Source organism: Phoca vitulina, unplaced genomic scaffold (assembly GCF_004348235.1).
Source record: "Phoca vitulina isolate PV1807 unplaced genomic scaffold, GSC_HSeal_1.0 scaffold25, whole genome shotgun sequence".
Lineage (NCBI taxonomy): Eukaryota > Metazoa > Chordata > Mammalia > Carnivora > Phocidae > Phoca > Phoca vitulina.
The window spans coordinates 15,891,640-15,909,389 of record NW_022589728.1 but is presented as its reverse complement, the minus strand read 5'-3'; the positions used below and the strand labels follow the sequence as shown (position 1 = coordinate 15,909,389).

The window sequence follows — 17,750 nt, the reverse complement described above, 5'->3', positions numbered from 1 at the left end:
GAAAATTGATCAGATCTGAGATTTCCCATATATCCTGTTTCCTTTTATCAGAATATTCCTTATTATATCCCATACTCTGTTGCAGCTGATGAGCCAATGTTGATATATTATTAAAAGTCTGTGATTTATATTAGGGTCCACCTTTGCGTTGTACAGTTCTTCGAGTTTTGACAAATGTGTGTCATGGATCCATCATTCAATGGATATTATTCACTATCATAGAGAATAGTTTAACTGCCCTAAAAATCCTCTGTGTTCCACATATTCATGCCACTTTCCCCCCAACCTGAGCCCCTAGCAACCACTGCTATAGAATGTATTTTTAATTTTAAAAAGTGTATTATGCTTCTAACTTCAATAAAATGCTTACAAAAGAAAAAAGAAAACGGCAGCAAGATCACTAAACATCCCAACATTATAGGGCTGAGAGGAAGAGTTGGGATGTTCTTCACTCATCCTCCTTGAAGGCCCATGTTTTCCAGCTGTATCGGCTATCTATTCCTGCAGAACAAACCTCCCCTAGATGTAATGCCTTCAAGCAACCAGTCTGACCTGAGTCACTTTTGTGGCTTGAGTCATCTGACTGCTTAACTGGGACTGGATGTTCCAAGACGGCCTCATCACATACATGCCTGGCTGGGCCTCCTTGTACACAGGATGTTTCATTCTCAAGATGTCCTTACATGGCAGCTAGTGTTTCAGGTGGGTGAGAAGAAAAGCTGTAAAGCCCCCTGAGGCCTAGGCTGAGATATTACAAAACCTCATTTATACCACATTTTATTAGTCAGAGCGGTCACAGGCCAGCCCCAACTCAAGGGTAGGGAAATACACTCCACCACTTCCTGGGAGAATGGCAGAGTCCCATTGCAAAGGAGCACAGGTAGAGATAGAAAGAATTTACTGTGGCCATCTTAGCACACAGTCTTCCACATCAGCTTATCACTGGGCTAGCTATCCATTTTCTTCACTTTTGTATGTCCTATGTCCCAGAAGTCTGATCTGTACAGACTAGATTATCCTCACTTCTTTGTCCTCTGACTTCTGGCTGGGCATGCTGGTGGGAGGGCAGGAAAGGCTGTGTTCCAGGTCCCCATTTCTCACTGGGCTCTGGCAACAGAGTTCACTCTCCTTCCTTTCCTTCCCAAGAAAAATGAAGGCATCAGGTATCATCTCACTCAGACCCTCGCATATCTACCAGATATTCCTGTGTCTCACAACTTTCCTCACTACCTTTTCTCTAATTTCAAAGAACGTTTAAGAAAATCCATTACCTGTCCCCATCACCCTTACTTCCTGCCTCCACAGGGCTGGTGTTTATTTATTCCTCCCACACATATATCTTCATTTTTTTTTCTCTCTTGGATCCTTACCTATAGCTTAAAACCATGCTTCTCCTATATTCTCCTTCTAGTTACCTTTCATTTCTTTTTTTTTTTTTTTTCTCTTTTGCATCCCAATATTTCAAGAGAGTTTCCTACATTTGCTGCCCATACTTCTGTCTGCCTTGCTGAGGCCATTAATGGACCTTCATTGACTAGACCTCTCTACTTGGTCTGACAATGCAGATCCCTCATTCCTCCTTAAAACACCCTATTCCTTCACTCTATTGATACTGCACCTTCTGGTTCTTTCACTGACTCTGAGTATTCCTTATCTAGGTCATCTTTACTTATGCCCCTTTCTTTGCTCAACCCTTCTCATCTTTCTCTAACCAGCCTTGGAATTTTCTGTTCTATTCCTAAAGAATTTAGGTGATTTCTTCTTACTGTAATTATTTTGTTGAGTATCAGACACAGAGCAACTTCATTTCAGTGCTGCCATTTTAATGTAATGGGGAGAAAAAACAATGATCCAACTGGATGACATTGTCAGCATGGCTGAGTTTTCAAATGAACAGGCAATATCCATTTCCTCACAACTTACTCCTTTGCCTGGCAAGTCTCTCCCAATACTCTGATTTCAGAAAAATTGAAATGGAAAAAAAATCATGCATCTTAGAGCAATTGTAGTGTAATCCCCACAAGGCTTCCCAAGATCTGGGCACCTCCTACCTCTCTGGCCTCATCTCTTTCTACAGCTTGCCTTAATGCACTATTAATGCACCAAATTGTTTGAAATTTCCTCCTCACACACGATGCCCTTTTGTGCCTATGTTTCCTCTTGCTGTTTTTTCTGCCTGAGTGCTGGTCTTCTCTTTGTGAGTCCTCCTGAAAAGATGACTGACATGGATTCATCTTTTGAGGCCATAGTCACATATCACTTCCTTCCAAAAGCTTCACTGACCATCTCTTCTCCCTGGTTGTGTTTGACGCCTCTTCTCCAGGCTCCCATTACTCTCAGTATCACTCTGTAATGGCATTTAATAAATTGTGAATTTATTGCTAATTCATTTGTCTATTTCCCTTCATTATTCTTCAGTTCCTCTATTGCCAAAATTTAGACCAGAGTTCAGCACTGATTGATTCACAATAAATATTTGATGAGGATATTCCCAATACCTTAGAGCTGATGAAATACTTACTATAATACAAATAAAGGCCATAGCTGGTGCTTTTATTCTAAGTGAGCTTTTGGCTTCATAATAACAAAACTCTATTATTCACTTTAAAAAAAAGAAAGTCACTCTTACTTAAAAAAAATTAAATTTTATGAATAGATATGACAAATTAGCAAACTTTTCAGTTTTCCCTTTTAATATGTCATACAAAAATAATCTAAGCTGATTAAGCAAAAACTTGTGGCGAGTTGAATAATTTTATTCACTGCTCAAAAACAACCAATTTCTGCTGATACTTGATATCTTAATCTTAGACACTAAGAAGCTTGCTGAATTTCTGATGTCCAAATAATTTGACCATGGCCATGTTTTTGAACTCAACAGTACACAAGCAGGGGTTGAATATGTACTACCACTTCCCTTTGGCTTCTTACTAGAGTTTGAATAGATTCCGGTCAAGTTATCCTGTTAATGTATGTGGTTCTAATGATCAGTTTGCAAAATAGCACCTTTGGAAATGTGAAACAAGGGACCAGAGTCTTCCACCCTTGTCCCGTAATGTGATTTCCGTTAGTGTATGTTCTTGCATGATGAGCAAATGATTGTCGTCCCCAAAAGTCTCAAGGGACACGGATGTCATCTTAATAAAGAAATTAAAAGGTACATCTTTTCATGAGAAACCCCGTAAATTCGTGACCTGTCGCAGAAAATAGTTCTCTAATTGGTTTTGTGTGGTGGTGTAGCAGAGTCGTTTTCCCTAGATGTCACGCCAGTGAAGCACCACTGTACGTCATTGTCAACAGCTAGTGAAATCTCCCTAATAAGAGGGGGAGTATGTAATGTGTTCATCTTCATAAAATAAAAAGTTGGTTCACATTCCGCTTTCCAACGAATATTTTCAGCTTGACCTTCTAAAAAATTCTATTGAAGAACAAACTAAGCGTGGAAATTGAAAGCTTATAATTATGGAAAATCTCTTTAAAATCCAAATTTATCTCATATTTGCTGACAGGCATTTCTAAATCTAAGTACTCAAGTAGTTGTTCTGAATTCCCATGGATGTTGCCTCTGTAAAGCACCAAATATCTGAGATGAAAACATCAAAATTCAATTTATAATGATCCAGATGTCAAACTTTTTGTATATAAGCCATCAAGGTGAATGATTTAGTTTTGTTTTTTTTTTTACATTTACTGATGTACTTTGCATCATGTAGCTCCACCTTCCTAAAAGAAGTAATTTGGAAAGAAGTAAAAAGGTGCTGAGTTAGTAAAGGATCAATGCAGGTTACACAGGAATGCTAGAGTTAATATCTTAAGACCCAGTCAGCTCTGAAAAGGGAAGAGAATAAGATTATTGGCAAAGAAGACATTAAAAAATTTGACCCCATTTTAAATTTACTGCCCCAAAAGATGATTATATATGTTACATGTTACATATTATATATATTACGTATTATATACATTTATATTTTTTTGCAGAAGTGAGCCCCATTTTGACATTTCTATTTTAGACAAATACAAACTCTGATATTCTTTAAATCAATATTTCATATCAACTACTGACAGCATTCTTTTCTCTCTTGAAAACATGACAATGGATATTGTTTCTACCTTGTGATCTTGGTAAACTAGGCAACTTGCCTATCGACACTTGGTATTCATTTACATAAAATCACACTGGAGCAAAAGTTAATTTCACTCCAAGAATACATGGCCTTCAGAATAACTTTTCAGATTTCCTTTGTTAAGAAATTTAAATTCATTTTATGAATGTATATGTGTTTTCCTAACTGTCTGATTAAAGATTACAAAGAAACTCTGGTTTTGCATCTCACATTAGCAGATGGTGGACAGATGGTTTAAATTAATATTAATTTTGGAAAACTTAGCTTAAATTGTTTATACTGAAGATTAAAAGTTGGAAAGCCAACTAACATCTCCAGGGTTATTAGTACTTCCAAACCCACTTGAAAAGTAAAATCCAGAAAATCAAAATGTCTATTTTAAAGCAATCCACATCTTACTCAGAAAGATAGTTAATAAAACACAATGCCTTGAGGTTGAAGAAATTAAAAAAGAATGAGAAGGAGAAAATACAGATCCTGGAGTATAAAGAGCCTTGAAGAGTGAGAATTTTACCTACAAATAAATTGATTTTAACTAATCAGTAATGATTTTTTAAAAAGAACCTGTAATAACTGCTCATTAAAAAAAACTATTAATAATTGGCTGCTAACTGGAACCAGTTTTTCCACATTTAGGTTTTATTTCTTTTAATTGAAATGAATCTCATAGTTTCTTCCCATATCCTTACCCCCAAGGGGGAGAGAGAGAGGGGAATGTATGTGTATTTGTGATGAATTGTAGACAAAAACTCTCACATTCACACAGCCTCTATTTCAGTAGGCCAGTGGCCAGTAGCTCATGCTGTCTTGGCTGAATATAGTTTTATCTTTCCACTTAGATTTTAATGAATGTAGAAAATTAGTAGGAAAAATTCAAAATATTCCCTAAAAATTGCATGTTTTACAAACTGAAACTTTTATACATTCTCTGAATTTTAGTGGCTAATTTAAAATAACCCTAAAGATATTTAGCAAAATCTTCTCATTTGGTGAAAGGAGGAAAGTATGAATCACCACCTGTGAAAATACATAGCTTTGCCTAAAATTATATCTTTTGCAAAATGAGAGAATTCATTCTTTTTTTCAATTATTTGTCAGGCAGATGCTGGCAATTTTATTTAATTAAGATGCTATGGTAAAGCAGGTGTCATAAAATATGCTCCAATCCAGTTGAGTCCTTTTTGCTCTCGCTAAGGGGGAAAAAATCCAGTTTACTTTATTAATGCAGCTTTGGGATCTGACCAGAATGAATAGCCACTTCTAGCTTTACCCTCATTCCTAGATTGGCCCACCTTATTAAATAAATCAAGGAGAAATATGGTGAATACAATTCAAGACATATGATTTATTTTTAGAAAAAAAATCTTGGCACATGTATATGAATGTATATTAAAAGCTTAAATGATGTTTTAAAATTGTAAAACAAAAACACATTTATCCTGTTTCAAGAATTAGGTTGAAAATTATTCAAAACTTTATTCTAACTCCTGTACCACATTGAATTTAATTTCTGTGATGCTGTTTGAATTACCAATAAATAACAAATGAGACGTTGTTGGTCTAAGAAAGTACACTCACGTACACGCACACACACCAGAGGAATAAAAAGTGAAGGAGAAAGTGTGAATGATCCCACAAACTTTAATGTCTCTTGTTTTCTAGAAGGCAATAAATAGGCATTACACTTTGTAGGATCATCTAAACTTCATGTGTGTTCTTGGGAAAGAAAGATTTATTAAATGCCATTATTAAATACTATTTGCATAATACTTCTATTTAGGAGTCTTAAAATAGCACTCTAGTGAGAAGAAATCAGCCCTGTGTGAGGAAAAGAACAGTGCATGGGGAGTGTCTTCTTGTCCAGGCTCTCGGGGGGAGCAGGGTAGAGCTGGGAACTCTTCAAGGTTCCGACAGTTTTGAGAGCCCTACCAAAGTAGGACCATGTTCCTCACTATGCTGCCTTGAATCACTTCAGGCCCCTATCAAAAATAAAGACTCATAGGTCCCACATCTCAACCTTCTGAATCAGAATCAGGCAGAAATCTGTATTTTTAACCAGTACCCTATGTCTTTTAGTTGGGTAAGTTTGGACAACACTGATCTATGAAAAGACCAAATGTCACCACCTCAAAGAACTCTTGCTGATAGGTAACTCCCAGCAGACCAAAGTGGATTTCACTTTCTGCTTCCCTTACCTTGTGTTCACACCTCTGCTAGAATGATTTCTTCACATCTTTTTATCTTAAGAGGAAAGAGATCCAAAGAAGTATCTGAATCTCAGTAAGTGTTGAATGTAGGGATGAATGCATGAATGGACAGGTTCTCGTTTGGAATCCTGTTTTAGTCACAAATCAGTAGGTAACCTTGGACATGTTACCAAATCTCCATGAACCACTATTTTCTCATCTATAAACAAGAAAATGCTGGCAGTTGTGATTTGGTATTTGTCACATTAAACATTAATTTGTGAGTATCTGCTTCATACCACATCTTCATTTGTCTGAGTTAAAATTATCATATCCAGCCAAAGCTAAGATGATATCAAGTATGAAATGGCTCTCCATGAAGTGTAAATAATAATTTGATATGTTTGTTTGTTTGATGTTTGTTTTCTGTTTGTATTATTAGGGAAATATGAGAAATGTTTAAGTCAAGGGATTCTGAGGATGTTTCAAGGGTAGTTTAAATATTTGGGTATTTAATTAAAATAAAAGAGTATCTTTTTAAAGGTCTTTCAGAACTTAAGAATATTAGAGTTTCTCCCACTATCTTCCATTTTTAAAGGAAACGTGGGGAATCTTTGAACGAAATGGATATTTATTAAACTTTGCACCTTTCTGGGTGTTAGTTATTAAGGTCTCTATAATTTTGATTAAAATCTTTTCAAATTTCAGGTATTTGTTTGTTTTGCTCCCAACTGAGCTCATATTCTCATTTATTTCTTTTAGGAAAGTATATAACATTTATCCTGGACCCTTTTCAGTACCAGTTCGTAATGAAAAGTCACAAATTAAGCTTTCAAGTATTCACTAATAAACTATTAAGGAAAGTATTTTCCATCGAAAAGTTGGCAACCAATGATGACCTGAACAATGACCTTCATGGCTGCTATCATCTTTTACAAGGGACGTCTTTGGATATACTCACAGAAAACATGATGCAGAATTTAAAACAAGTGTTTGAGCTCCAGTTATTAAAAACCACAAATTGGGACACGGCATACCTGTTGACATTCTGCAGCTCAGTAATATTTGAGGTCACGTTCACAACCATATATGGAAAATCTCTTGCTGACAATAGGAAAACATTTATTACTGAGCTAAGAGATGATTTCTTAAAATTTGATGACAAATTCCCATATTTAATATCAGACATACCCATAGAGCTTCTAGGAAATGTCAAATCTATTAGAAAGAAACTTATAAAACGCTTGACATCAGAACACTTAGCTAAGACACAGGGATGGTCAGAAGTTGTTCAAATGAGGCAAGATATCCTGGAGAAATACTATACGCTTGAGGACTTTGAAATAGGAGGTAAGAAACTTCTGAATGATTACTTGTCTAAAATAAAATAATTTACAATAGACCTTTGAAATAAAAAGACAAAATGGTGACCTTGAAAATTTTTATGCTCTTTCTAATTGGCTAGTGATAAAATGTTTTACTCTGAAATAACCCTCTGTGATAATTGATTTTTTCTTTTTTTTTCTTTTTTCTTTTTTTTTTTTTTTTTTGCTGAGGTGGTAAAACAAGATACTTAATGGGGATAATGAGAAAGAGTATAACTAAGCTGCATTTACTCCTCTTATCTCGTCCCCCACCTCCCCACCCCCCACGCGCACATTACATTTTAAACTATTCTCATTAAGCAGAAAATTAGACTTCAGAAGCCTATTGGTCCTCATTAGCATGCACTGATCCTTGGCTGGGTCTGTGTCCTAACATCTTTTAATTAGCACACTGCAAATCTAATCAGTGTAATAAACGCTATTAATCTTCCTTTTCACTTATTTTCTCCCAGCACATCATTTAGGGTTTCTCTGGGCTTCTGTGACAAACACTATTCCAGCTACGTTCTGGGCGATGTATTACCTCCTACAGCACCCGGAAGCTATGGCAGTACTGCGTGATGAAATTGACCATTTGCTGCAGTCAACAGGTCAAAAGAAAGGGTCTGGATTTCCCATCCAGCTCACCAGAGAACAACTGGACAGCCTGGTCTACCTAGGTAATTTATTTTTATCTGTTACGAAGAAAAGAAGGTACCTCTCTGCAAACTCAGTTTATCACTCAAAGCTGTTTACCAAGAGGTGGAGGACACAGCTGCCTAATTGACATAATAACACCCATTTACATCAATTATAAATTATGTAGTTTATAGCTGTAGATACTCTCATTACATGTAAACATTAAGGCCTAGGTAATTAACTATGCAAGGTATGCAAAAGGCTAACCCAAAGCTTTGCAATTATTTGAAAAAAAAAGTTTATGCCTATTAAGTCATTTGATTCTGAGCATCTGTTGGTGTGCTAACGCTTTCCAAACACTGCTACACTATCTTGACAAGAAAGGTATTTGGGGATTGAAAAAGAGAGGATTCCAGAAAGGCAACGTGTGTACAAGATGTATTTATTCTTCCCTAAAATGGTGTCTATATTTGCAGGCAGAGGTTAGGATGTTTTATACAGCTTGATGTGTATGATTCTCAAAAGGGTAGTAAAAGTGATTTCCCCTGGAACTTCCTGCTTTAAATATACTTGGGGGAGAAAAAGGAAGAAGAAGGTAGGAAAAAAAGGGAGACAGGGAGGAAAAGAAGAAGCAACAGCTACTAATTACTCCATGTGAAATGTCAATATTTTATAAAATATTCATTGACTCATGAGATATTCATGGTCACTATTTCAAATATGTTTGAGGTCAGGAGTGACTAAGTCATTTTTCTATTTCTACATAGACCTATACGCCAGTGACGTGAGCTTTTGATGACAATGGATTGCATTCTCCTTTACTGGTTTTGATAAGACGCTTCATATCTTTATGTGAATAAACTTTAACTCCCCAAGTTAAATTCCACATCGAGTTATTTTCTGTCCCTTCAGTATTGACATTTCCTCCTGTGGTATCCTTTACTATACAATAATCCAAGACCCTTTGGACACACATAAGAGTAAGTCTTTATATACCTCTGTTGCTTCACTCCTCTGATAATGTAGGCAAGTATTTTAGCCTATGGTGGCCTCAATTGTTTATCTTTTAAGTGTGTTCCAGATCCTTTGATGGGAACTTCTGGGAGCCAAGAACTTAAAGATCTTGAGTAGTGTTGACTGTCGGGCGACATTAAAAAGACTGGCCCATGTGTTGTAGAGAATGTTCCCACTGAGTAGGCTAAGACCCATCAGAGGCAATAGCAGGAAGCTTGTCTTGTACTGACAGTGGGTTAGTTTGTTCAATCAATTGGGATAAATGTGTCACCTTCTAGTTTGTTGTTTTTTAGCATACATTAGCAAAGTCATTCTATATTTGCTCGGTGAAAGAAAATAATCCCAACATTATTAAAATACGAATATTATTTTGGTTTTCTTTGCAGAATTATTGATGAACAAATCCAAAAAATTTGCATAAAATTCTGGGCAGTAGCCTTCACATGGATATGCAGTATTTTGGGGGTAGAAGATCTATAGTTCTATGAAAATCAAGGTTGCTTTCCTATGTATTCAAGTAATTTCAGTTGTATTTTATGAATCAGATGATGCGTACTGGAAACTAGAGCAAATAAACTGAAAGGAATATGTGTTTGTATTCTGTACACAGTTATTACTTTTAAAAATTTAGTTGAAATTCATCAACTCTCTTCTTAATCTCAAGTGTGTTGTTGAAAGAAAAGATCATTTTTTTTTAAAGGTTTTATTTATTCATTTATTTGAGAGAGTGAGAGAGAGAGAGCACATGAGAGGGGGGAAGGTCAGAGGGAGAAGCAGACTCCCTGCCGAGCAGGGAGCCCGATGCGGGACTCGATCCCGGGACTCCAGGATCATGACCTGAGCCGAAGGCAGTCGCTTAACCAACTGAGCCACCCAGGCGCCCGAAAGAAAAGATCATTTTAAAATGACAGTATTGAAGCAGAAATGTTTAAATGTATTTGATCAGAAAAAATGGCAAGTTCCAGCACTACACTTTGGGTCCGTTTAAGTCCATAGCTAGAGCTAGAGATTTTCATGCTTGGAGCCCTCATAAATTTATGGCTCCCTTATCAACAAATGAACAATAACGATCCCAAGAGAGTGTAGATCTACCTGGATAAAGGCAGCACCTTCAGCAATCTAAAAAAGGTGGATTGTCTGTTCATCGTGACCTTGGTTACCAGCAGAGGCCAGTGTTGTTCATTATGAGAATTTAATCTTCTAGAAAATAATGTGCATTTTTTTCTTACATGAGATAGACAGTTTTATGCAGATTGAAACAAATTTTTATATGAATCAGTTACACAACAGATAACCTCTGCATCTAGTCGCAGTTCAATTGTGAATATTCCTCTATATCAGAAGAGTATGACTATATGTACAAAGGGAAGATTTACAGGATTAAATATTTACAGTGTACCCCATGGTATGGGTGTATGTGTTTCCCCTTTTTCACATCCCTAAGGACAGAGGTCTATGTATTCCAAGTGCATTTCTTTATAAAGAAAGCTATCTTGAATTTAGTATTATAAGGAAAAAGATCGCAAGCATGAAACAAATGCTGCTTTTTTTTAACTAGTAAGAAGAAAGAAGATTTTTTTTTAACAAAGATTTTGCATGTCAGCATACATTGATTATACAGTAAGGTTGAAAGGAAAGTTAGAATGCCATAGAAATGAGTGCCTTATTCCTGAACAAAAATGATTTCTCTTCTTTAGAGTGATTACAGAAGACAAAGCCCAATGGGACATAGGTTTATCATGATGCAAATCATTGTGCATATATTACTGACATTTGTGGCTCAATCCGGTAGGCCTTACATGTATCAAATTTCCTCTGACATCATATACACTTAATATCAGCAGAAGTTAAAATATGTAACATAGATTGGGCTTTTAAGTACCAAGCCTGTTTAAGTAATTCAAAGCAATCATCTGTTGTAAGAGGTTGTGAGGGATTTATGCTTTTTTCCAGTCCTCTTGAGAACCTTTCTTTAAAACCATTCTACCCTTTTCTTTTAGATAAAGAAAAGCACAACTTTCTATTTTTGTATATTTATGTAGCTTATTATAAGGGCTCTGCTTATCATGACCTCACTAAAATTTTATATCTCTCAGTGTTTAGTAAAGGTCTCTACAACAAAATTTAAATATAATTTTAAAAATAAGTTAGTAACTACAGTGAGACTCAGATAAATGTCAGTGGAGGCCTAAATCTCAACAGGAAGAGTTGCTATTTGAACAGAAGTTTGAGAAACCCTGAGAGAAAACTAAGAATTTTTCAGTTTTCCAGGAAAGAAAAACCTGGGGTGGAGGTAGGATTTAGAACTATAGATTTCCAAGACAGGAAAAGGAAAAGGAGAAAAGATGAGTCAGAGAGAAGATAAGACAAAAGAGACTGCAAGGAGAGGAAGCTCTCAAAATTGGAATTTTGACAAATGGATAGCAGACAACCTCACTGGAGTACTACTTCTGACTTCCATGTTTACCTAGATAATGTATATACATAACTTAAAAAAGTATGGGTTCAATAAATGTCATCTATTTCTATCACCAAAATAATCTTTAATCTCAATGCCATCCCTACTACAATGTGCACGTTGTGTTCTTCATTTTCAGTTATTTGTGAACCAAGCTGGTTGGAAATTCAAGTCTATCTTACCCCACAGGCGTGCTCTTTCTGTGCATCACACATGAAAAAAACAAACCTGCTTTAAGTAAGAAGAACGTAAGTCGAAGTGGATTATAACTTCTGAACTGAATAACTGAAAAATTCAAGAGAATTGCAGGCACCTAATTTTGTTCAATTACATATCCCCAAAATGAGAATAGTCACACACGTGGTGGTAGTGAGGGATATTGCAATAAAACCAAAGCTCAGCAAAATTTGCACAGCTTTCTTAAAAGGAGATCATTTATTATAAAATTTAGCCCTAGAATTATAAGCCTGCAGTGATTCTCCAACAAAATTCTATCAAAAATTGCTAAGCCCATTGTTTGTAATTAGTGAGGAGAAAGAAACAGAAAGAAATGATCAATTGGAAAAGATAAAGATCCTTGAATAACAAGTGATGAGTATTAGATGTAGTCGATATTAAATATATTAATGACCGCAAAATTTTAAGGCAATTTTACGGACTCAAACGTTGTTTCATGTGATCTTCACCAAAATACTGGGGGGACTGGGGCAGCGATTATTTTGTCATGATTTTTATAGATGAGAAAAATACCAGGATGCTAAATAACTTGAAGGGAGGTAAAGGGTTTTCTGGCCACCCCCAGGCTTCTCTCGGGCTTGTCTGATAGCAGAATCCTTGGAGTCCTTTTTCATTGTCTTAGCTGAGAGAGGGGAGGGATTCTTTGTATCTTGATTTAGCAAAGCTAGCCATGATATGCACATGTACGAGATCAGATAATTTGAATAAGATAATGATAGAGTTAACTATATTTTTAATTTCCAGATGAGACAGTACGAATGACAATATTAACAACTATTTATTATGTGGTAGGCACTGTGCTACCTGCTTTACATATATTAGCTTATTTAACCCTCAAGTATTATTATCGTCATTTAATTATTAGACAAGATTCAGAAAGATTAGTTAACCAAGTCAAGTCATGCAGCTAGATTGTGGTAGAACCAGAAATTGATGCTCGGTCTCACTTAAAAGCATCAACTGCCTAAGAATAGGATGAGGAAATGTGTGGCTTAGCACAAAAGTGTTTAAAGTGGTGGTTCTTAACCTTGATTACTCATTGGAATCAACTACTCATACCTGGTCCCAAACCCCAGAGGTTCTGATTTCTTTGGTTTGGGGTGCAAGCTGATGGCTTTAAAAGCTCCCCCAGGTGATTCTAATGTGCAACCAAGGTTCAAAACCACTAATTTAAAGGTTTAGTTAATGCAGTGGTTCTGATTCCACTGGTCTGGAATGGAGCATTTATTTTTTTTTTTAAACCATTTCGGGTGATTGTAATGAGCAGCCAGGGTTGATAACCTCTGGAATATCAGAAAGCTTAAGACAAGTCAGTGGTGACATGATTTCAAAAATCAGTTGTTCCTCTGCTTCCAACAAAACATTAATAGAAGTCTGGTACGCAAGGTAAAGAAAGTAGTTCCTCTCTACATTTCTAGTTGAAACACCACACCCGCTTTGCCACCTTTTAAGAGGCAGGTTGGTTAATTGATTTCATCCAGGATGTCAAAAGACTAAAGGCCACGTCATCTCTGACATATAATTTAAAAATGACATGATAGTTGTCTTTAAATATTTTTAAAGGGCTGTCATGTGGAAGAGGGATTAGAATTTTTTTTTTTTGCCCTTGTCTTTTCGAAAGGGTAGAAATTAGAAGGAGGAAAATTGCAGCTCAGTACAAAAAATAACTTTCTACTAAAGTGGACTTTCTGAATGCCATCTTTAGAGGTATCTACTCAGAAATTGCGCAGAATCCTCTCTAGGATCTTGTGGCGCGTTCCTGTTTATATGTACCTCCCAACTTTGAACTATCCAGATTGAAGTGTCCACGAAGGCCAAATCCATATGCTGTGTTTTCTTTTTTTTTAACCAGTAGAAGTGGTCCAGTGCCCTGAACAGAGTAGGACCTTAATAAACATTTATTGAACATATGAATGTTGAATTTACCTTTCTATATATTTCAGCAGGAAACTAAAGGTTGTGTCTGCAATGCAGAGTAAAAGTAAACATTTGTACCAATTCAGATTTATTCTTCATTTAAAATACAGTTGTTGAGCTAAAAATTATTTGCTTCAGGTTATCTGATTATTTCTTTTCTTTAAGATTTATTTATTTGAGAGAGAAAGAGAGAGAGCGCACACACAGGGGGAGGGGCAGAGAGAAAATCTCAAGCAGACTCCCCACTGAGCGGGGAGCCGGGCACGAGGTCAGTCCTACCACCCTGAGATCATGACATGACCCCAGCCAAAACCAAGAGTCGGAAGCTCAACCAACTGAGCCACCCAGCGTCCATGATTATTATAATTTCTAATTTACTTTCTCACCTGTCTTAAAGGCAGTCATGTAAAAATGCGCACACACATCTGGAGCCTCACTCCATTTCTTCACACCTTCTAGAGCGCTGCCCGCAGATCCTCCTCTCCCCGCTCCTCATCCACCTTTGTAAGACCGCCCAAGTGTTCAGCCCCAGTGGACCGTGGCGGGACCTGGCTGTCCATTTCACTCCAGCTATCACTGCTATCCACTGATCACCATGGCTAATCATATGGTATGACAGTCTGCACCAATCATTAAGATGACCCAAATTAACAGCCTGGCCATGTCACAGTACATTCATTCCACATATACAGACATGGCCTAAGTGTGAGGCAGAAACTTGGATGTGCTTATTTGTGTTTGCATCGTTACATGCATTATTGATTGTCATGAGCTGCTTCAACGCTTTAAATCTGCAAATGAGAATCATCTGTTAATTATTACAGCCAGAATGGAGATCTGAGGGCAAAAGAGAAAGTGTACATGCCTTTTTCTACCAGCACATCCTTTCGTTTGCCATTTTCCTTCACAGTTACATGGTAAAGCATCTTAGCGCAACACATTCCCCAGCTTTTTGCTTAGAAGGGATACTTAATCAGAATGTTTTTAGATCCGGAAAAGAGAAACAGATCTCTCCTAGCCAGGTGAAGAAGGTAGTTCAGGCTCTGAATTGTAAGCTCATCGTGGGAATTCTGTAATCCAATTTCCTACTGTATACTGGTTAGTAAAGCTCAGTTCTTGACAAAACACAGGCAGCCTTATCTTAATCACAATTCCAATTGTTGGCACCTTGTGGTGCCTGGTGTAAATTAGCCCCCAAATATTTGCATTCTTGATAGCCATTTCTCTACAATGCATTTAATAAGTAGAGGGTCCTATTACCTGCTAAATGTTAGTATAAATTAACAATCCATTATGTACAATAAGTTTTATAAAACATTTACAGATAGAGATCATGTTTAATTAAAATTAACTTGCATATGAAAGCCAAATGCACTAATGATCACAATGACCTTTTATTACCTACAGTCCCTTGTTTTGGCTGGATGATTGACAGCTTGCTGTTTGGCTACCATGTTGAATTTCAGCTGACAAGACTTTTCATTTTAACTCAATTTGCCCGCCTATCACAAGCTGGTGGCAGGCCAGACCCAAGTCACCCAGCTTTGCCTCAGCAGCTTGCTCTACTTCTCATTAGTACGCATTTATTCAGTGGAAATTGGAAGACAAATGCTTGAAGGCATGTGAACTAAGTATAGCAAATTAGGTTTAAAGACTGAATATTTATAAGTATATGGAAAGTTTTTTTTTTTTTTTTTTTTTTAATTCTAGAGCGAATTGAGAACTGAGTGCTAGCTTTGGTATAAAAGAAATGAAGATAGCAGGGGGAAGGAGGATTCTAAGAATAACAATACTATAAGCTTTTTCTTTCCATTTTGGAAATATGTAAAATCTCTCTGACAACACCTTATCAAATACCAACCTGGCCTCTCTTTCGTGGAGTGCTTGCACAATGAAGTTTAACACCTCGTGTGTGAGAAGGGGGGAAAAAAATGAGGGTCATGTTCATTTGTTGCTTGGTTATCCCTTGGTATGTTTTAAATTGCCTTGTTTGTTCGGCACTCGCACAGAAACAGATGTTGCTCTCCCGTGCAGGATAATTTACTGTACCTCCTGGTGCAGCATGGAAGTCCTCCCAGGGCCCAGCTGGTCTGTCAGTGGCACTGGCTGGTGTCTGCTCAACTATGACAACTACAAGTAGAGGCTGCAATTTTTTTTATTGTGCAGTTGTCATTCTTCTCAACATATAGCTCTGCCCGCATCCTTACTGGCGCTGGTGGAAAAGCTGCTGGCTTTTGTGTCTGTACATTGTAACGCAGAGCCACGGACGCTCCCCCCTCCATTGTTGATAATAATGCAACTCATTACTTTTGTCATCTAATGATTATCGGCATGATCGCTCAGAGCGAGAGCCAACCTCGTCTTGCACACATAACTGGTACTGGAAGGTAAAACAGATTTGTCATTTACGATCTGACCGCTAAGCCACACTTTGGGCTCCATTATTGTGATTAACTTCTGCATAAGATATGCTTGCCCAATTGTCATTTGCGATCCCGCAGTGGGCGCAAGCTGCCATGCTTCCCTCGAGCCCATCGGCCACTCGGATGGGACCACGTTATTCGGACTGGTAAATGCCTGCCCTGCCACAGAGCCACCCCACAATGATTTTGCTTTTGCATTTCTTCTTCCCACGCCCCTACTGGACTTGGGGGAACAGCACTGCTACATATGTCAGCTACCATTTCCCACCACAGGCGAAAATGGTGCTGCGCCGTTGTTGATCCAACAGAGCCAGCAGCAGTACCTGGGAAGCCGACCCTTGCTTTTCACCATAGAAATGTTGGTCACTGGTGTCCTGCCAGCTGAAATCCGTCATGTCGGGTGCCTTGTGGCTATCTGCAGTGGGGTCCACGTTCCAAAACCAAAGTTCTTTTCTGGCCTCATCACCAACAAACCGATTTGACTCTGCCTGATTATAATAACGAAGGCAGTCCAAAAGAATATGCACAGTTTCACTGTACGTCACATTGAATCACCACACTGGCCACACAGAGTGGACCGCAGCCTCATTTCCTTAGACAAATGCATGCTGAGGGGAAAATGTCCTGGGAGAAGGCACCCAAAGCTACTTGATATCCCTGTGCAAGCTGTGCGTAGATTTAAATTTTAGTGAAATAGCATTTATTTTTCTTTTTTCGCTGATGCAAGCCCTCACGGAACTGACCAGTGCACTGCTATAATCTAATAATTGAGTACTCTATGTTTCTGAGCTTTGCTGAACACCAAGAAATTGGGGTGTGTGTGTGTGTGTGTGTGTGTGTGTGTGTGAGTCTAAATTGCAAGCCATAAACACAACCGTTTGTTACCATGTGAAAGGGGGAAAACGCTCAACTGGAGCTCTTTTTCACATTGCTGATTAGAAAGAATCAAGCTTTATATTCTAGGACCCATTCACGCTGGTGAAAACATAGTCAGTTTTGATTATGAAGACAGAGATGCAGACCTAGACAGGAACTACATGCTGATATGCATGCTATCAGAATGATTTATGCAAATTATGCATATTATTCCCAAAGGAATTCCTCCTCAAACTGCCAGGATAAATTGCCGGAAATTAGCCATAAAATCTGTCGTGCTAGGAGCGAAAGGTGAAGGCCACTGGGAAAGCAAGGACATTCAGCTTCTGGAATCTTCCAGGTTATGATGGTGGCTGTTATTTTCTCTGGATGCTGAGCAAAAATATGGTTTTCTTCTGAATCCTATGAAAGTCTTTTTTTTCTTTGAAATTTTTCCAACAAATGCTGACCCACATTTTATTTACAGCTAGCATAAAAGAAATTAAGTGTTAAGCCATCGCAGAAAGCTCTAC

General features: G+C 37.5%; 1 protein-coding gene across 1 annotated transcript in view; it reads left to right on the top strand.

Moving 5' to 3' along the window:
* LOC116642934 (cytochrome P450 7B1) overlaps positions 1-17,750 on the top strand; it is a 172,682-nt gene that overhangs the window by 144,797 nt on the left and 10,135 nt on the right. Inside the window, exons 3-4 of the mRNA XM_032421556.1 lie at positions 7,073-7,660; positions 8,148-8,354. Of these exons, the coding sequence (XP_032277447.1) occupies positions 7,073-7,660; positions 8,148-8,354 (795 nt within the window). The remainder of the gene's footprint in view (positions 1-7,072; positions 7,661-8,147; positions 8,355-17,750) is intronic.